Below are 21030 nucleotides of genomic sequence, written 5' to 3' on the forward strand. Positions count from 1 at the left end.
GAGGCTGCCAACGTTCGGGAGGTTCCTGTTAATTTTAAGGTAACTGATATTGACGTAGATACTAAACACTTGATTAGACTTAGGAATGTTTATAGGAGACAATATCAACGGACTGGGGACTATGAAAAGATTTCAGTGAACAATTTGAACAAAATCATACAAGACCGACTTGACAATATCAGAAATCAAGAATTTTCAAAACATGTAAGCCAGCTTGGGAATTATTCAAAACCATTTTGGAAACTTTCAAAAGTTCTTAAAAACAAACCAAAGCCTATTCCTCCTCTTATTGTTGAGGATTCTCCTTTGATTACATCCGAGGAAAAGGCAAATGCACTTGGGCTTCATTTTGTTAGTTCACATAATCTTGGCGCTTCCATGACCAGCCGTAAAGAAACATCAGTTGCCAATAGTATTTCAACAATCAATGACTCTACCTTTGAATTTCCTGCAGATTCCCATGTTTCTGGTGAGGAAGTCAAAGTTGCAGTTAAACAAATGAAAAATATGAAAGCTCCAGGCTTTGATAACATTTTTAATCTAGTGTTGAAAAACAGAGTGATCAGTTCTTTCAACATCTAGCCAATATTTTCAATAAATGTTTGCAACTTGGTTACTTCCCACCAATTGGAAACTGGGCAAAGTCATACCAATTTTGAAGCCTCAAAAGATCCAACATCGCCAACAAGTTATCGTCCCATTAGTCTTTTGAGTAGTCTGTCCAAACTCTTTGAGAAGGTCATCTATTCAAGGCTTTTGGATTTTACCAACGATAATAATATAATTTTGAATGAGCAGTTTGGCTTCCGAAAGGGACATAATACTGCTCATCAGCTTACGAGAGTAACTAAAATCATCAAGCAGAACAAGCTTGAGTCTAAATCAACTGCTATGGCTTTGTTGGATGTTGAGAAGGCTTTTGACAATGTTTGGCATGATGGTTTGATACATAAACTGTATTTATACGGTTTTCCAATGTATCTTATCAAAATTATCCAGCACTATCTTTCGGAGAGATCGTTCAGGTTTTTCTGAATGGGATTGCTTCTGGATTATTCAACATTGATGCTGGGGTTCCCCAAGGAAGTATTCTTGGCCCACTTCTGTACAATATTTTTACATCTGATTTGCCTACTCTTCCTGGTAATGGTGTGTTGTCACTTTTTGCTGATGACACTGCCGTTATTTATAAGGGTAAAATAACCAGATATTTAGTTGGCCGAAAGGGTCTCTTGACGTTCTTTCCGAATACTTTGGCGACTGGAAAATTCGCATAAATGCAGCCAAAACTCAAACCATCATTTTTCCACTTTCCAAATCGGCCAGATTTGTCCCAAAGGATGATGTTTTGATTAAAATGAATGATGTTTCAATACCCTGGTCAAAGGAAGTTGTCTATTTAGGTCTCATACTTGACTCGAAACTATTGTTTCGGCAGCATGTAGATAAAATATTGAACAAGTGCAGCATTCTCATCAGGTGTTTGTATCCTTTAATTAACAGAAAATCAAAGCTATCTTTGAAAAATAAGCTAGCAGTTTACAAACAAATAATTTACCCCGTTATTGAGTATGCAGTACCTGTTTGGGAGTGTTGCGCTAGAACTCATAAATTGAAGCTCCAGCGTGTCCAAAACAAGGTACTCAAAATGGTTTTGAATGTTCCTGGCTGGACAAGATCAAGTGAGGTTCATGAATTAGCAGAAGTAAAAATGTTGGATCAGAAGATTCAAGAAAAATGTTTGAAATTCAGGGAAAAATGTGCTATATCTGAATACCCCTTGATTCAAGGATTGGTTTAGTTTATGGTAAGATTAAGTTAGTTTTAGGTTAGGTTATGTTTTCTTAATTTTTTTTTTCCTCATTGTACCTAGTGTTACAAAAATGATAAATCATATACTTTTAAAGTTAAGAAAATGAACAGTGTTTAAATCACGAAAAGCAAACTAAAGCTGAAGAGCCACAGCTGACCACTTATTATGTAAACCAAATGTAATTATTATAAGAAAGATTCAATAAAGTATATTTAATTCAAAAAAAAAAATTCCCAACAACTAACGATATCTCGGAAACTATCAGTTTAATTTTCAAAGTCAAAATATGAAACTTTTGTGAAATTTTCTGATCTTTTTAATACAAATAATTTAAAAAAAAAATAAAATCATAGCTTTTGAAAAAGTTTAAAAATATATGTTTTTTCATTTCATATTTCAGATTTTTTTTTCTATTTGAATAGAACTTAAATAGATGCCAATTGGAATCATTGATCTCATCTCAATTAATATTTTGGCAGCTTCTAATACGATTTTTGCAGCAATACATACAAAAGTGATATGTAAATACATATTAGTTAACTTTTATCATGAGAAGATTTTTTTTGATGGATTCGTATGGTATTAAATTTTCATAAATAGTTTTCTTCGAAATTTCATTTAGGATTAGGACAAACTTTTTTTCTCAATTCAAATTCATTGCTATGTCTCAGCAACAAAGCGTGCGATTTTCAAAGTCTTAATATGAAAATTTTTTAGCTTTACGAAAAATAAAATTTCAGAAATTGGCGTATTTAAGTTATGTTTAAAAAAATTAAAAATACAATTGAACAAAAAAATCTTAAATTAACACAGCATTCCAAAAAGCAAAACATGTTTTTTGTAGGTTTTCATGCATCGTCATTGAAAATTGTTCCAGAATATGCTATCGGGACGATCAATAAACCACGTGGACACTTTTTTTGGAAATCTTCCTTTTCCCCCTTCGTGAACAATTGTCCGTACAAAAAAAAACTATTTTTAATACAGTTTGGACGGTAACACTCAGTCTGAGAGAAGAATTCTGCCACTATTACCCAAAACTCATATAAATTAATGAGATGTTTTAATAATTGAATAATTTTCAAAAAATTACATGCTTTAAAAAATATGATTTTTTTACCAAATCAAATTGCAGATAATTTTTTAAAACGCCACCTATAACGCCTGATCACTTAAAAATCCGTACTTTATATCAAAACCTAAAAAAGGATGTGAAATTTTGAGGAAACTTTGCTTTAAAAAATCAAGATTCTGCAACAAATTTTACTATTTTGGCAGCTTTTTAAAAGTCTAAACTTTCGTTCGTTTTTGACCAAAAATGATTTCCTGAAATGCATACCTTTAAAAATTTATTGTAATTGCTCAAAAATTATTTAAATGTTGGAAAAATTTCACTTCCAACAATGTAGCCTGTCAATACGATTCCCTCGAACAAGACTCATAAGTTGATGGTTGGTTTTGAACGTTTGGACCCATTCTTTATATATCAGCATCATGTTTCCTTCAACCCAATATCACCCCCTCTAAGCAGTGAGATTGAGTCAATTTTTAAACGATTGGCATTTAAGGCAGGTTTCATCATACTTTACCAAATTTTATGAAAATGTTGGTAAACTTTTTAAATTAATAAGGAACAGTTCTTTATTCTTTGATATCATCTAATTTTTTTGTTAATTTGTTCAGAATTTGTCTAATTATTGCAATGCCATTGTTAAACTGTAACTTACTTTTTCCCTAATTCTCGAACGCTGAAACGGCCACCTTTTCATCGCCACAATACTGAAATGTACTTTTTGCAATTCCGTCGTGAAACTACTTACTTTTCCTGTCATTCTTGAACGACGAAATAGCCTACTTTTCTGTACCAAAAATAACAGAATCGAATAGCAACACTTTTCAGCACTTGTTTCGAAAAGTAACACTTTTCAACATTTTTTGATTTAAACGATTTATTGACAAAATACATGAAAATTTGACATAAAATTTCACTCAGTGTGTTTGGAATTGCAAAAATGTTGTATGGAACTCGTTGCAAAACTTGATTTTTTCAGCACTCTTCGTATTTATCCAACTCGGTGAACCTCGTTGGATAAATGTACGACTCGTGCTGAAAAAATCCTCTTTTTGCAACTTGTTGCATAAACTACTATTTCAGTATCAATTTGAGTGCTGAAAATTTTAAGTTCAAGTAATACCAATCGATGCTGTTTTGGAGTTTGACACTTTCACGACGGCAAATAACATTCAAACGTGCAAACATACGTTTCACTGAAAAAATCAATTCAAAAGGGTGTTTTGCATAATTTCAAAAAATGCTGTATTCAACTCGTTGCAAAACATGACTTTTTCAGCACTCCTTAAATTCATCAGACTTGATAAACCTTGTTGGATTAGTACGACTCGTGCTGAAAAAATCATCTTTTTGCAACTTGTTGCATAAAATACTATTTTTGCGCTACCAAATTAAAACATGTTTTTAGGTACTTACAAGTGCTCGAAAATAGCTTGAAAATCTCATATTGGATTAGCAATCAAATTGTACATACCGTCATCTGGGGCAAATCGGGACACATGGGGCGAATTGGGACAGCTAGTTTTGCAATGTTGCTGCCTAATACAGTAGTTGTTCGGTAACTGGGCGCTCGATAACTGGGCCGTAGCCCAGTTAAAAAGCAGACAAACGTCAAAAAACCAAAACAAACCGAAATTTCCGAGGGGTTAATGGATTCAAAAATCATGTTCAACAAATAAAAAAACTTTTTTTAAACTTTTATGAAATTTCAAGTCACAATTAGAGAAATATGAAAAGTAATCATTGTTATTGAATTTAAGTAACTTTTATATTTATATTTCATCAAAAAAATATTATGCATCGGTAGTCCCCTCGTTATTTTTCGTTCAGCCCAGTTAGCGAACAGCATTCTGTGACTGGGCTATGTTCTCAGCCCAGTTACCGAACAACTACTGTATTGTGATATTTTTGAGTGGTTTCGGGACCACCAAATTCAGACCATCAAAATGTGTAGTCCCGATTCACCCCAGATGACGGTAGTTGAGAAGTTATGGAAATAGAAAAAGATTATTTTTTTAAGAAGCTTAAATATCAAGATCTGTACCTAATAAAAGAAAAACGTTTCTTCTCCCTCTCTTTCCCAGGACGGCCCGTTCGCCTGGAGCGAACCCCTGCAGGGCACCATCCTGAGCTGCTACTTCTGGGGCTACTTCGTGTCGCAGATCCCCGGCGCCCGGATCGCCGAAAGCGTCTCCGCCAAGTGGGTCATGTTCTTCTCGGTGTTCATCAACGTTCTGTGCACGCTGCTTACGCCGGTCGCGGCTGAGATGCATTACGGCGCAATGATTGCGATGCGAATTGGAGAGGGCATTGGCGGAGGAGTTACGTTCCCGTCGATGCACGTGATGTTGGCCTCGTGGGCGCCACCGAACGAGCGGTCGGTCATGTCGGCGATCGTTTACGCTGGAACTGCACTGGGCACGGTTATTTCGATGTTGATGGCTGGTGTGTTGGCGGGCAGTTTGGGCTGGGAGTCGGTGTTCTACGTGATGGGAGGTTTGAGCTGCATCTGGTTGCTGCTGTGGGTGTGGCTGATTCAGGACAGTCCGAACAAGCAGGCGCTCATCAGCCAGGAAGAGCGTACCTTTATCACGTCGTCGCTGGGATCGGAGGGAGGATCTGGCCATGGTGGACCGAAGCCGGCTATTCCGTGGAAGAAGGTGTTCACTTCGGGACCGTTCTACGGTATTCTGATTGCTCACGTTGCCAACAACTGGGGCTGGTACATGCTGCTGATTGAGCTGCCGTTCTACATGAAGCAGGTGTTGCAGTTCAACATTAAGGAGAACGCCGTCGTCACCGCCATTCCCTTCCTGACCATGTGGTTCTTCAGTATGTTCCTGAGCAAGACGCTGGATGCGCTGCGTGCCCGTGGCAAGATCAACACGACCATTGCCAGAAAGATCGCCACCCTGATTGCTTCCGTTGTTCCGATGTGCTGCTTGCTGGCTCTGTGCTACATCGGCTGTCAGCGTGGACTGGCCGTTGCCCTGATGACCATCGGTATCACCTCGATCGGTGGCATGTTCTGCGGCTTCCTGTCCAACCACATCGATATCGCGCCCAACTATGCCGGAACACTGATGGCCATCACCAACACCGCTGCCACCCTGCCCGGAATCATCGTACCGATCTTCGTCGGCCAGATTACCCATGGAAATGTAAGTTCCCCCCTTAATTCTAGCCCCAAATATCTTCCTAATCGCCCAATTCTCCTCCTTTTAGCAAACCATCGGCGCATGGCGCATCATCTTCTTCGTGACGATCGCTCTCTACATCTTCGAGATCTTCGGCTACACCTTCCTGGGCTCGGGCGAGGAGCAGTCCTGGAACCGGGGCGACAAGGCCAACAACGGCACCGTAGAGCACGGCGAGGTCGAAGCCACCCCGCTCAACACCAAGGAACCGGCCAAGAACTACTCGCAGGAAGAGTAAACAAATCGATGATATCAAAACTCTCGTTTCTTACTTGAGATTCTTTTGTACCACTGCTACACAGATAGACACACATACAGAGCTACAAATCATCAACTTAGTTTTACATACTTAATTTCGAAGAATGTAGGTACTTATATGTAGGTTTACTTAAAAACATTACAAGAGACAGTCAATTTAAACGTTATTTTTTATACTTTTGCGTGTGCGCGCGCAGAAAGCGACGGCTTATTGCCAAATTTCATTGTCGTAAGGATGATTTAACTTCTGAGAATGTTGTTAATTTTCTTTAAAGATTTTAAAATAAAAAACTCACAAATAAAAACACGAAATCCAAACCGCCGAACGAAATAGCTGCCATATCTGACGAACAACCAACAAACAATCACGAAATAGGAACCAAACAAAACAACTACTTTTATTCAAATTCCCAGGATTTGTATTTTTCAGGAAACAAGCAATTAACAGTTACTTAACAAGACTTCTTGCAAGGCATTTAGCGAAATCATGAAACTGAGAGAAAAAAAAGTCGTAGATAAGCGTAGTTTGAAAAGGGTAAAAGTGAAGCTTTCTAGATAAAGAGAATTACAACTGAATACAAAATCAACAGAAAGTAATTGAAAGAAAAATGTGTGGCGCTCTCGCTGAAACAAATAAACTGAGGATTAAAGCTAGACGTCACAAAATTAAACGTTCCACAAAACAAAATGCAACAGTTCTTCAACTGATCTCCTAAAACAATCTTCTTTCACCAGCATGATACCAAGAAATGTGCACTTTCAACTATCTGTTAGGAAACCCGAGTCTAGCTTTCTTCTTCACACCGATCCCGTAAGGAGAAAAAAAACCTCAAATCATCGACAAAAGGACGCAAAACAAAACTGCTTATAAGTGTAAGAAAAATGCAAAATGCGCACTAGAGAAATCAAATTATGAAGAAATCTATGAAATCAAAAAAACTGACAAAGGAACAAAAAAGTAAAACCTCCTTAAAATGCATGAACAATGTTGTTATATCGTATAGATACGTTTATCGAAACAAATCCGCCAATAAAGGATATTTAAATGGAAATGGGATGTGTTTTATTTTACACTTATTTTATGTATTTTAGAAAAATCCGAAAAGTTGTCTTGACTACCATCACATATTCCATCTCTCTGCAGTCACAAAAATAAAAATTCCCCGATTTGGCTAAAAATTGGACTGGAGATTCTTTTGCCAAAACATTTCTTTTGAGCCATTGCGGTATCCCGTGTGGCCCGTGAAATAGCAATTTTTGATTTACCTCGCAAGACAGAAGTTCAACTAAAGCTCTATTGGAAATTTGGTACAAAATCCATGTAAACCACGCGGACATTTTTTTTTCAATGTTTCAGACCCTGTGGAATATTGTCATTACAAAAAAAAGTAACTCGTAACATATAACTTTGAATAGGTAACATATAACTTTGAATAGGTAAGTAAACCATGGTTTTTTGTGTTTTTATTTTCTCACTTTAAGCGTCAAATATATAAATTATGTAACTTCATTTCATTTGACGTTTCATTACATGCATCTTTTCAATGATTCATCACCGCCAGTTTGGATTTAAAATGTCTAAATAAGCAAATAATTTTTGGGGACATATTTGAGCTCAAGAAGCCAGTACAAGAAATAGATAAAAACAACCTGTTTCGACTATCCGAGGATTCATTTATCCGAAGTGAATTCGTAAAATTGAGACTCGTCTGTTTTGTAAATGTCTCGAATTTCTGCGGAATTACTGAGTAATTCTGGAATCACACGAATTTCTAAGAAATTATTAAGTCATTCTGGAATTCTCGAATTGCTAGCCCAAAATCTATGTGATTCCGGATTAATTGCCATTTAGACACGGTGCTGGAAATTTCCTGCATGAAAAAAAGGTTATATCATTTCTCTAGTAAAATTTAAAAAAAGAATCATGGAATTACCAAGAATTGAATTGTTAGAATTATCAAGAATTACTTGTATTTCTTTATTTAACTCCGTGTAATTCCGGATTAGTGACCACTATGGTACGATACTGGTAACCCCTTTTGACAGTTTGTTAGTCCATTGTGTGATCCGACTGAATGCCACTCAACAAATATTCAAGTTGAAGTTACGTGAAAAACTATGTGGTATTGTCCACTAAAGTTTTCACGTAACTTCTACATGACATGCCATGACACAGAAACAGTCTGACACAGCTTGTTTGACAACAATCTATATCAAACCACCGGGGCTTTACTGTATACATATCTTTACTGAAAATATAGGAAATGTCAGTAATTCACACTGCCAAAGTTGACCTCCGAAAAATTATGGATTTCTAAAACATTGGCAAACCCGAGCAAGCACTCTCCACACACAGCTCCGAGAGAGTAGACGTGTGTACGTGCGCGCTAAAGGCATCGTGCCTCGAGTTGTTTGACGGATGGAGGTGGAAGAGACCTCCGAGATGATTTCCAACTCATCCCCGGAAATCGGAAGCGGAAGAAGACCCCTGAGATCACCGGAGCTGTCGTCGGAGAAGGAAAAGTGGAGCAGAATGTGCTCAATAACAACCAGTTCAGCCCGCTAGCGGAAAACGAAAACAACAACAATGCCAGCCCAGCAGGAGGAGGAGACGCGGTTCCAGCACCCGGCCAGTCGGCAGATAAACAAAAGCAACCACCTTTGGTGGTGAAGAACACCACGGATTTTTACAAGCTCGTGGCGATAGTGGAAAGTTGTAAACTTGGTTTCAAACCGATTTACAAACTAACCCGATTTGGAACCAAGGTGACCTGCTTCTCTGTCAAAGATTTTGACAAGTTGCAAGAGCTACTCAAGATGAAGAAAGTGGAATTCTACACCCACGAATGGCGGAGCGAACGAAATCATCTGGTGGTTCTTCGTGGTTTTCCTGATGAACTGAAACCGGACGAGGTCAAGTACCTTCTGAAGAGGGATCTCAAGCTGGACGCGCTGGAGGTGCATATCATCAAGCGGAAGGAAAAGTCCACCGTGGACGAAACTCCGTACATTGTGGTCTTCCCAAGGGATACACCAATCTGAAGAAGCTCTCTGCAATGAAAGTTGTGGCAAGCACTATCATCCGTGGGAGACCTACCGGAACAAGCGGCCGAACGTGACCCAGTGCAGGAACTGCTTGCAGCTGGGTCATGGAACCAGGAACTGTCACCTGAAAGGGAGGTGCAACAACTGTGGGGGTCCCCACAAGACGGACGAGTGCAAAGTCCAAGAAGCCGAGCCGAAGCGGTGTGCCAACTGCTCTGGAGCTCACGAAGCCACGGACCGCAGCTGCCCCAAGCGTGCGGACTTTATCCAGAAGCGCCAGCAGGCGTCGAAATTGAAACCGCCGGCAAGGAAGGCGGAGAAGCAGAGTCCAGCAGTTCCGGCGTTCACGCCGGCGAGTTCCCTCCGCTGCCGGGCGCAGTTCCGGACGGAAAATCGAAGGATCGCCCTCGCCCCGCAGAAAAAGCCAAGGAAGCAGTGGCTCCCGAGACGGTCGAGCCACGAAGGAGGAAGCCGGGGAGGTGCTCTACAGTTCGGTTGAGCTGTGGGGCATTTTCTCCGAGTACATCGGCAGGTTCAAGACCTGTAAGACCCGCTTGGACCAAGTAACCCTGGTCAGTTACATGATCTCCAAGTATGGAGTTTAAGGAGTTGTTTTTTTTTTTTTTTTGTTATATACAAGTTATTTAACGATCCTCGGTCCCAACCTGGTCACAGCACCTAAAAGGACCTAATAAAAATAAGTTATGAATAAAAAAAAACCCCGAGCAAGGGTAATTAACACGGTAATACCAAATTTTGGTATCACTTGGGCAAATAACAGGGACCAAAATGTGCCCTTGGTTGCCCAGTAATAGATGGTAAAATACTATGAAATCATACCAAAGTCTTGTATGTGGAAGGGCACAACAATACCAAACCATGTTATTCCAAGGGTAAAATAATACCTCAAAATAAAACCATTTTAATACCAAGTTGAGGTCTTCTGGATTTTTAATATTGCTTGAATACCAAAACTTGGTATTGCCATGGTTTTGTATTTATGTATTACCGCGCCCTTGAAAACCATATTTTGGTATTCCTGTGGCCTTCCACATACATGATTTTGGTATGATTTCATGGTATTTTACCATCTATTACTGGGCAACCAAGGGCACATTTTGGTCGCTGATATTTGCACAAGTAATTCCGAAATTTGGTATTTTCATGTCATCTTTTAGTGCAGCAGTTGCAGTTAGTGAAAAAAATGCAACAGCCAAATCTACTCACCTGATGATTCCATTTTGTTTTTAGTGATATTCTTCACCACATCGAATACATTTGTCATTGATGAACGGCTTGTGCTTGAAGTTCTTGAAGCTTCTGAAAAATAACAAGATTGAAAAATAAATGTTATTAAAATGAAATTGCATTGAAATTCACCAAAATTCAATAATCTGTCGATTGACTATAGTTTTTCAAAATAAATGGTTATCCCGACTCAGGGAAATTTCGATTTAAAAAAAATCTTGGTGGCTTTATAAAAAAAATTAAATCAGCTTTAACAAATTTGGGTTTCTAGTGCAAAATTAATTATTTTGTCAAAATTGGTAAAAAATTTACCATATTTTCAGAGGAATTTGATAAAACTCTTTAATACCAAAATAATTCCAAAATGTGGTATCCAGACTTAGAAAATTTTCCACAATATCAAGTCATTTCTTTAGGGGGTATATCAAAAATGTTTTGAAATCAAGTTTGAAATTTTCGGTTTTCAATAAAAGCATTCGCTTTGAGACATCATTTTAGCTCGAAATTAATTATTTTGTCAAATTTGGTCATAATTTTCCCATAGTTTCAGAGGAATACCAAAATGTGGTCTCTGACCATTGACAAATTCTGCAATTTTGCAAAATCAAAACAATACCTTAAATTGGTATGATACCAAATTTTGCTCTTGCATAATCCTTGAGACAAATTTTAAAGGGTCCAGGAATAACAAAATTTGGTATTTCTGGAGCAACATTTGAAAAGGGTGCATAAGCATTTTGGCAGCTAGAACTATTGTGCAAATTCCGAGACAACAGGTAACTTTTTAGCAAAACCCGCAGCGTTAGAAGATAGCTGGGAAAGCCAGCTTTTGTTTAACACATCGAGTTTTATGAGAAAAATACCTGTTGGCTCGGAATTTGCAAATTAGTTCCAGCTGTCAAAATCCTTATCCGCCCTTTTCTCGTGTTGCTCCAGATTTATACCAGAGTAAGATATTATTACACATTTCCCTTGCTATTTACCCATGCTCGGGAAGTCACCTAAAACAAATTGAACTTGCAAAGTTTCGAATTTTTTTTTTGCTCTTTTTTAAATGATTAATGATCAAAAATTGGTTGCAAACAAATAATATTTTTGGTGAATTTTTAGATCGAAGCCCTTAAGAGTTGGGGTTGGTCAAGCGTGCACCGCAATATTCGGATTTTGGAGGGTCGATTAAGTCTAGATTAGAGAGCCTATAAATAGGTTATATATATAGGCCTTTATAGGTCCCTAGTCTAGATTCATCACACCCTGGTCAGTCATATTTATAGCGGATTATTGTAAACATATTTTTGGGCAAAACAAAATCAATCGAATGAAAAATGCAATCAAAAACCCTTATCAACGTCAATGCGGATTTACACTCTCAGTAGTTTACTCTAGCTCCCATTCTGAATGTTTCCAGTTATTTTAAAGTAGGTTTATAATCAAAGCTTAATTAAAGGGGAATGGTTTTTGGGTCTCGTGGCGCAGGGGTAGCGGCTTCGGCTGCCGATCCCGATGATGCTATGAGACGCGGGTTCGATTCCCGCCTTATCCACTGAGCTTCTATCGGATGGTGAAGTAAAACGTCGGTCCCGGTTTCTCCTGTCTCGTCAGAGGCGCTGGAGCAGAAATCCCACGTTAGAGGAAGGCCATGCCCCGGGGAGCGTAGTGCCAATAGTTTCGTTTCGTTTCGGTTTTTGTTTAAGTATGTGGTGTTTATATTTTTCAAATTCAAATTCGGTTTTATTGGTGAATAATCAAGATACAATAAGTTCTTTTGAAGTACAAAACAGAGTTTTGGAGTTCCTTTCAGCTGTGTGTTACATCATAATCCATTTTGGAACAGTTATTGCTTGTAAATAAAGGTGTTACCAAGAGTAAGAAAAATTTAAAAAAAAAAACTTACTAAACTTGCTAGGAAAAGGGGATAGAAATAGAGAAAGCTTAAAACTAGATCACAGTTTTTTATCCTTTATAGATGTGTAATCATTAATTCCCGAGGGCTAGAAATTGCTCTTGTGGTAGCTCAAACCGCGTCATCATCTCCCGCGAGAGCAAAGAACTCCGGCAGGGTAAAGAGATCTTCCCGGTGACTTCTTGCTGGGTTGCATGCCGGCCGCGACCACGCTGGCAAACGATCGCCCCCAGCCAGGAGGGATCGCTGGGTTGTCCGCTGGAACCGTACGCTGGCCAGCTGCAGGAACGGCTGCACTCGTACTTCGTTGAGGAGGGTGGGACGCTGCTGCTTTCTTCTTCCTCTTTTCCTGCTCCTCGAGGTAGGACTTGCGCGCAACGCATCTGCGGTAATTACCGGTATGGTTACCGCCGCAGTTCGCGCACTTTACGCGCGGCTTGGTTTGTTCTGCGTTTTCCCCCAAGTCCGCCTTTCGTGGCAGTGCGCACACCTCCGAGAGGTGTGACTCACCGCACTTCACGCAGCGGGGCTGGAGGTTGCAGTTCCGCGAGCCGTGGCCGAATTTCTGGCAACGGTGACATTGCGCTGCGTCCGTCGGATTTTGGAGTAAAACCGCCAGTTTACCAAAAACCGTCCAACGCCTTAGTCCGCCGCAGGTCTTGAATCTTGACGGTGCCGCGGTCGAAGTACAACAGGTACAGTGTGTGTGTACCTGTGACTGTTGTCTTCCGCGAGAGACTTTATGTCTCGCGGCGTTATTCCGGCACCCGAGAGGTGCTCCTTGAGGACGGAGGTCGGGCGGTCTTGGTACCCCTGCAAGACAATCTTTACAGCGGTCTTCTGCGCGGGGTCAAATGTAGAATTTGAAGTTTTTAAGCTTTTCTCCACAACCAGGTCGAAGTTCTTTTGGTCAAATGTGAACACTTGCACTGACGCTTTACCTATTTTGAGGCAGTACACGAGGCCTTCCAGCTGCTCGTCAACATCGTCCGCCAGCGTGTCAAAACAAAAATTGGTGGTGGTCGTCGTTCCTTTGGAGTAATTACTTTTTTTGGCGTCGGCACTTTTTTCCGTGCACGACCATCGTCGTCGTCGTCGTCGGTAGAGCTACCGTCGGTGTTGTTGTAGCTGCTTTCCTCGTCACTCAGCCTCGCGAACTTGTTACTGGTGGGAATGTTGGCGGATGTTGAAGCGCCATCGGTCGACGGATTGCCGGAAGTAGCTGAACGGAGCCTAATAGGGCTGCGATCCTGGACGCGGTAATTAGCGTGTAGTAACTTGGGGTCGAATCCTTTGGCGCTCACACTCCCGGCGCGATGGCGGTCGACGCGGCGTTGGTTTGTTTACCTTTTTGCACACGGCCGGTAGACGAACTTCGCGGGTTTTTCGAGGCCGCACTCGAACTGCCACGGCCACGGCCGGCCCTTGGCATGCTGTTGGAGCAAACTCGCGGCTAATCACGGTAAATTACGGCGAAAATTTTCGAAAAAACGATGGAGCACTGAGCACTTGACTGCTGCTTGCACTCGTGCGTACACGGAGGAGTGTTTATATTTTTTATTACTTTGTTTGCGAGGTTTGTTTCTAAGGATACTCAATCAAAATCGTAATAATGTTTGTATAATGCATTTAATTATCAATTTTAAATATAAAAAAAGTGTAACTCCTTAAGTCACCTGTTAATCAGTAAATTCAGTAAACAAAAAAACTCTTGTCATTCATGGACAATGCTTGAAAACATTGCCCGTACAGAAATGGGCAATGCCAACTGGTTACTGGCGGTTCAGCAATCAAACAAGATAACCCTTCCCAGGTCAAGCTTGTCCAAAATGCGTGCAACGTTACCACCGATCTAGGCTCGTCTTTTAGATTAATATTTTAAATCTGTCTAATATTGGAACAAAGATTTTTATTCCAAGACACGTCTCGCGTAATGTTTAATTGACCACTGATATTTCTTGTAAAGACTCAGAAAATCAGAAAATGTGTCAAAATATTTTAAACAAAAAGGACATTCCTATATTTTGACCAGACAAAAGCGACCCGAATTTCAGTTGACGAGCACTCGACAAACAAAGCAGAAGTGAGACAAGATATTTTGGATTAAGTGAAAAGACATTATCTGAAACGAGAAACAATACTTGTGTTTTCAGATAATTACTTCTTTTATCTGCAGTCACGAGTCTACTACTCTGAAACAGTTAAAATGTGTGGTTGTTGAACAAAGGTATCATTACAAAACTAACGATCAATTTTCCACAACACAAAACAGGTTCTCAAAATTGACCTTGGAACTGCTGAATTCCCTTTCGGCAAAGGAATTTCACACAACGTTTGGAAATGTGGTAGAGTGTCATCCGGAGGCAGCCGTAGCTTGTTCCAAAAAGTTACCATTCGCTAGTGTTGACGCCGTGATCTCGACCTTTGACGACTATCTCCAGCAACTGAACGTTGAGACCAAAACTCGCGTCCTGCGCTCATTTCCCGATTTGGCCGGAAAGTTGCTGGACAGTCATCAGTTAACGGAAGAATCCACCTACGAGCATGCCTGTGCCGGCTTGGACAAGTTGATGGCCGAGGACCGGGATAAGCTGACGACTCTGAACCGGAAGTAAGCGCTCCGAAACATTGTTTTGAACTCATTACCTTAAAATTCATTTTTGTTCTGATTTCGATTGTAGATACCAGGACAAGTTTGGGTTTCCGTTTGTTATTTGTGCCAGAGAAGCGTCCCGGTTTGAGGCCATTTTGAACGGGATCACAACAAGAATTCACAACCTTCCAGAGCAGGAGCTGGAGACCGGAATCGGTGAGGCGAAAAAGATTTGCCGACTCAGAATTCTCGAGCTGGTGGAACATGATTAGATATAATATGTGATGTAATCGGTGAAACACAAAATATGATTAAAAGAATGAAATAAGATTGAATGCTGGTAGATCTAAAAAAAATATGTTTAAATTCAGAAAGATGAAAAAACATAATTTAGCTCGTTTACTAGAAAATTAATATAAAATTCAATTAATGTTAAGTATAAATTAACAATAAAAGTTAAGATTTAAAAGAACTTAATTTTTCTTTTTCTACTTTGTTATTTATAGCAGTTTGTTTACAAAAAAGTCGAATATTTTTTCCAAATTTCTTAACTTTCTTGAGCCTAGTTTTATAAAATCTTTTGTGACTGTAAAAGTTTTCGTTTCACGACTTTTCTTGTTTTGATTTTATTTTATAATGTTTCATATTGTTTCATAACCTTATTACAGCTATTTCGAAGGTTATTTTGAAACATTTTTCCTTCAGTAGAGCAAACTCTGTTCCCAACTTTAAATTATTCATCTATTGATAAGTAGTCATCATCTCAGCCTAGGATAGTAACTTCACACATGTATAGAGTTATCTACGTGCGCATGTATTGCGTGTACGTAGACGAAGGGTTTTAAGGTTAAAATTTGTACCCGCCAGCAAAACAAATGGTAAGCTAGTGTTCGTGAGATCGGGCTTAGATAACCCTTTTTTAAATTTAATTTCATTTAATGAAACTAAACTAATTTACTTATTATGTTCTGTATACAATTTATCTGTAGTTCTTAATTTATTATCTACAATCTAGAATCACTACTATCCTGCCCCTGATCGTATAAATGTCCCATATGCATTTTTGGGCCAAACATTGAATATTACGTCCATGTAAAACGCTAGTCTTGATTTAATTTTTTTCAAAATATTTTTTTCGAAAAGATTGGAAAATTTCACGAATGTTTAAATTTTTTACATTGAAAATCGGACCATTAGTTGCTGAGATATCGACATTAGAAAATGGTGAGTTGTTTGGGTGAGACTTAGAAAACTTCAATTTTCGTGTTTAGTTTTCTTAAAGCGGCTGTATCTCAGCAACCCGAGGAGACAATTTTATAGCAAATTTTCTGGACTCTTCAAAAAAATATTTTCAGAAATGGTCACTCATGGTCACTATTTTAAAAATCGAAAAACTGCAAATATTTCGCTAAAATCAAACTTTTGGTGGCTATATCTTGAAAACGGAGCACTTTATCATAAAATCTGTTCGGTATTTTTCGATTGCAAATTCAATTTTGCATTAAAAACTAACGTCAAATTTGTTTTTGCATAAAATTTTGATTTTTTCCAAAAACACTATTTTTCAAAAATTCATAACTCGGCAGCAGATTTTTTGATTATGTTTCTCTATGGCTCAAAAGTTGCGGATTTTTGTCCCCTAAAACATATCAAAAAATCTCGATAATCAAAAAATACGTATTTTGTGAAATTGAGTTTTTGTGAAAAAAAGTTGATTAAAAAATTTGCAAATTTTTTTTCCGTGTACCTATTTTTTCTCTTACTTACTTTACTTTTACTGCTCGTACAACCTCCGGGTCATGAGCTGTCTCCAGATGCGCTGCCACTGAACTCGGTCTTGGGCTGCTACTCTCCAATTCCGACTCGGAACTCCCACATTTCTCAGATCTTCCTCCACTTGGTCTAACCACCTCGCACGTTGCGCCCCCCTCCGCCGCGTTCCAACCGGCTCCGAATTAAACACCAACTTCACCGGATTGATAGTCTGGTTCGGTTGGCGCGCATCCAGCGCGTCCGGCATTCTTGCGACGTGTCCGGCCCACCGGATTCGGCCAGCCTTGGCGACCTTCCGAATACTTGGCTTGCCGTAGAGTTGCGCCAGCTCGTGGTTCATCCTTCTCCTCCATACAGTGTTCACACGCACGCCGCCAAAGATCGTCCTGAGCACTCGTCGTTCGAAAACTTCAAGCGCTTGTAAGTCCTCCTCGAGCATCGTCCACGTCTCATGCCCGTAGAGAACGACCGGTCGTATCAGCGTTTCGTACATGGTACACTTTGTACGCCGGGAAAGATGACCAGACCGTAGGGTCTTGTGGAGTCCATAGTAGGCACGACTACCGGTGATGATGCGCCTCCGAATTTCTCTGCTGCAGTTGTTGTCCGACGTAACCAACGATCCGAGGTACACAAACTCCTCCACGACCTCGAACTCGTCCCCGTCGATCACCACACTCGGTCCTATGCGAGCCCTAAGGGACTCGGTTCCTCCTGCCAGCATATTTCGTCTTCGCAACATTCACCTTCAATCCAACCTTATCCGCTTCCCGCTTCAATTCGGTGTACCGCCTGGCCACATCCTCGAACGTTCTGCCGACAATGTCCATGTCGTCGGCATAGCAGATGAACTGGCTGGACCGGTTGATGATCGTGCCCCGCATGTTGAAGCCCGCCCGCCTCATAACACCTTCAAGCCCAATGTTGAAACAGAGGCCGGAGATACCGTCGCCTTGTCGCAGTCCCTTGCGCGATTCGATCGGGTCGGACATCGCTCCCGAAATTTTCACGCTGCACCGCGCCCCGTCCATCGTCGATTTCACCAGTCTGATCAGCTTCCCGGGAAAGCCGTTCTCGTACATGATCTTCCATAGCTCATCGCGATCGACCGAGTCGTACGCGGCTTTGAAATCGATGAACAGGTGGTGCGTCGGGATCTGGTACTCGCGACACTTTTGGAGGATTTGGCGTAGCAAAAAGATTTGGTCCGTCGTCGATTTCCCCTCCACAAAACCGGCTTGGTACGTCCCAACGAAATCCTTTGCTCGCTCCGACAGACGACAGAAGATGATCTGAGACAGCACTTTGTAGGCCGCGTTGAGAATAGTGATGGCTCGATAGTTCTCACATTCCAACTTGTCCCCCTTCTTGTAGATCGGGCATATTACTCCCTCTTTCCACTCCTCCGGTAGCTGTTCTGTGTCCCAGACCTTGACTATCAGCCGGTGTAGACAGGCCGCCAGCTTGTCCGGGCCCATCTTGATGAGTTCAGCACCGATACCATCCTTACCCGCTGCTTTGTTGTTCTTCAGCTTCTTGATGGCATCCTTAACTTCCCTCATCGTGGGTGCTGGCTCGTCCTCGCCGTCCACCACTCCACTGACGTCGTTTCTCCCGTCGTCCTGGTACTCCGCCTCTGGGCCGTTCAGGTGCTCGTCGAAGTGCTGCTTCCACCTTTCGATCACCTCACGCTCGTCCGTCAAGATGCCTCCGTCCTTATCCCGGCACATTTCGGCTCGCGGCATGAAGCCAGTCCGGGATTGGCTGAGTTTCTTGTAGAACTTACGCGTTTCGTTGGAGCGATACAGCTGTTCCATGTCCTGACACTCCAACTCTTCCAGGCGGCGCTTCTTGTCCCGAAAGAGATGGGTTTGCTGTCTTCGCAACTGTTTGTACGACTCCTTGTTCCCACGGGTGTTGTGCAGCAGCCACCTGTCCCGCGCTGCTTTCTTCTCGTCCCAAATCGCCTGACATTCCTCGTCGAACCAGCCGTTCCGTCGAACTCGGTCCACGTACCCGATGGCGCTCGATGCCGCTGCGTTGATGGCTGCTTCCATGTGGCTCCAGCAGGCCTCCAGAGGGCTTCGGCGAGCTCGCCCTCGTCAGGCAACGCAGCTTCGAGTTCCCGCGCGTACTGGGTAGCGACTTCAGGATCCTTGAGCCGCTCCAGGTTATACCGCTGCGGGCGACGGTACCGGATCTTGTTGACCTCGGACAGGCGTTGGCGCAGCTTAGCCACCACCAGGTAGTGGTCCGAGTCGATGTCCGCGCCACGGTAGGTTCTGACGTCGATTATGTCCGAGAAGTGCCGACCATCAATGAGAACATGGTCGATTTGCGTCTCCGTGTTGTTTGGTGATCTCCAGGTGTACTTGTATAGGGGTGTGCTGGAAGAAGGTACTACGTATGGCCATGTTTCGGGAGGTAGCGAAATCGATGAGTCGTAGGCCGTTCTCGTTCGTCTGCTGGTGAGCGCTGAACCTCCCAATAACCGGTCTGAACTCCTCCTCCTGGCCAACTTGAGCGTTCAAGTCGCCGATGACAATCTTGACATCGTGTTTTGGACACTTCCTGTACTCGCGGTCAAGAAGCTCGTAGAAAGCGTCCTTGTCATCGGCGTCGCTTCCCATGTGCGGGCTGTGCACGTTGATGATGCTCAGGTTGAAGAATCGGCCCTTGATTCTCAACCGGCACATTCTGTCGTTGACTGGCCACCAACCAATCACGCGCTTCGCCATGTCGCCCAGCACGATAAAAGCTGTCCCCAGCTCGTGTGTCGCCGCCGCTCCAATACATAGTATACCCACCGAGTTCTCGGTGGTCCTTCCCGTCCAGCACACCTCCTGCAGCGCCACGACTTCGAGACCGCGGACCCGCAATTCGTTGTGAAGAATGCGGTCGCTCCCATCGAAATTGAGAGACCTGCAGTTCCACGTCGAGTTTCCAATCCCTGGATCCCCGAAAATCGGGTCGGCGATTGGATCGGCTCGCATCTGGAGCTCTCTGCACTTGGTTTTACGGCGGGTGCGTGTAGCCATCACCAACCCCTGTCTCGCCGGAGGACCGTCGTACCAGGACTGTTTAGAGTCCCACCCTGGCACTGAGACTGTTAATCAGCCGCCCCTAACCTGGGAACAGACGCTGTTTCGAGCCGCCCCTGACCTGGGAAACAGACGCTCGAGGGGGGTCTAAACTCTATCCGCTGTAAGCCGCCCCTAGCATGGAGAACAGACGCTTACCTCGGCAATGGAGCTAGACACCAGTTTCTTCGAGCCGCCCTAACCTGGGAACAGACGCTCGAAGAAGGGGGGTCACTAACCTTTTTGGAGCCGCCCTAACCTGGGAACAGCCGCTCACGAGTAAAGGAGTCGCACACCCCGCTGTTTTAGGCCGCCCCTAGCGTGGTACAGACGCCGTAAAACGGAGAGGACGGAGGGGGCGGGTGGCGTAGGCGCGATGTGGTTACTCAAAACTGCACTGAATTCTCTTTTATTTCGATTTTCAATTTTCGCAAAACACTTTTGTCGATTTCTTTTTTTTTCACAATTTTTTCCACTCCGACCCACAGTGCACTTCTATTCCACACTTCCTTGTGGTACAATACACGCCTCGTAGACGACGACGACGACGGCCACTTTCACTGTTGTAGTGCAAACGAACGCAAGACGACGACGACGATGAGCTGCACTGGCCACGCGGGGAGCACTTTTGTTCTTTGTTTTGGTCCGCGAGATCGACCAACAGTTTCACAAATTTTTTCGCGATATCGTGATCGGCGGGATTGGACTTCGCCGGCAACCGGTCCAACACGGATTCCGGAGTGTTTCGTCGGAAATTTTCGCCGCGCTGTGCCGGAAAACCGCGGTTTTCACAATAAATTACGCGGATCAATCGGAACACAGTACCGCACCGGCGCACACGCACACTGAAAACCACACCACACAACCACGCACACTGAAATTATCATTTATGGTGATCCTGATACTATTTAGCTGTATTCTAAACCTCCAAATAAGAAAAAAAATGTTATGTTGAAAATTTTACAATCACGTGGTAGCTGTTTGACATGTAGCGTCGCGGTGTTCATCAAGCATTCATAGCATGCTAAGGAAAATTTGATGCTTTTCT

The 21030-nt window shown here is 42.1% G+C and overlaps 2 protein-coding genes across 2 annotated transcripts in view; both read left to right on the top strand.

Moving 5' to 3' along the window:
- LOC6036369 (sialin) overlaps positions 1–7392 on the top strand; it is a 28052-nt gene extending 20660 nt beyond the window's left edge. Inside the window, exons 3-4 of the mRNA XM_038254690.1 lie at positions 4970–6046; positions 6111–7392. Coding sequence (XP_038110618.1) covers positions 4970–6046; positions 6111–6320 — 1287 coding nt within the window. The 3' untranslated portion in view covers positions 6321–7392. The remainder of the gene's footprint in view (positions 1–4969; positions 6047–6110) is intronic.
- A 7186-nt stretch (positions 7393–14578) lies between these two features.
- LOC6036368 (2-oxo-4-hydroxy-4-carboxy-5-ureidoimidazoline decarboxylase) lies at positions 14579–15485 on the top strand. Its single transcript, XM_038254851.1, has 4 exons — positions 14579–14619; positions 14690–14744; positions 14809–15147; positions 15218–15485. Coding segments are annotated over exons 2-4 (525 nt in total). The 5' UTR covers positions 14579–14619; positions 14690–14742; the 3' UTR covers positions 15402–15485.
- Positions 15486–21030: the final 5545 nt, after the last annotated feature.

The sequence above is a fragment of the Culex quinquefasciatus genome, chromosome 2 (genome assembly GCF_015732765.1).
Source record: "Culex quinquefasciatus strain JHB chromosome 2, VPISU_Cqui_1.0_pri_paternal, whole genome shotgun sequence".
Lineage (NCBI taxonomy): Eukaryota > Metazoa > Arthropoda > Insecta > Diptera > Culicidae > Culex > Culex quinquefasciatus.

Excerpts from the sequence above, each read along its gene's own strand:
- LOC6036368 (XM_038254851.1), top strand. Across the intron at positions 15,148-15,217 it reads CTGACGACTCTGAACCGGAA|ATACCAGGACAAGTTTGGGT; the intron begins GTAAGCGCTCCG and ends TTTCGATTGTAG.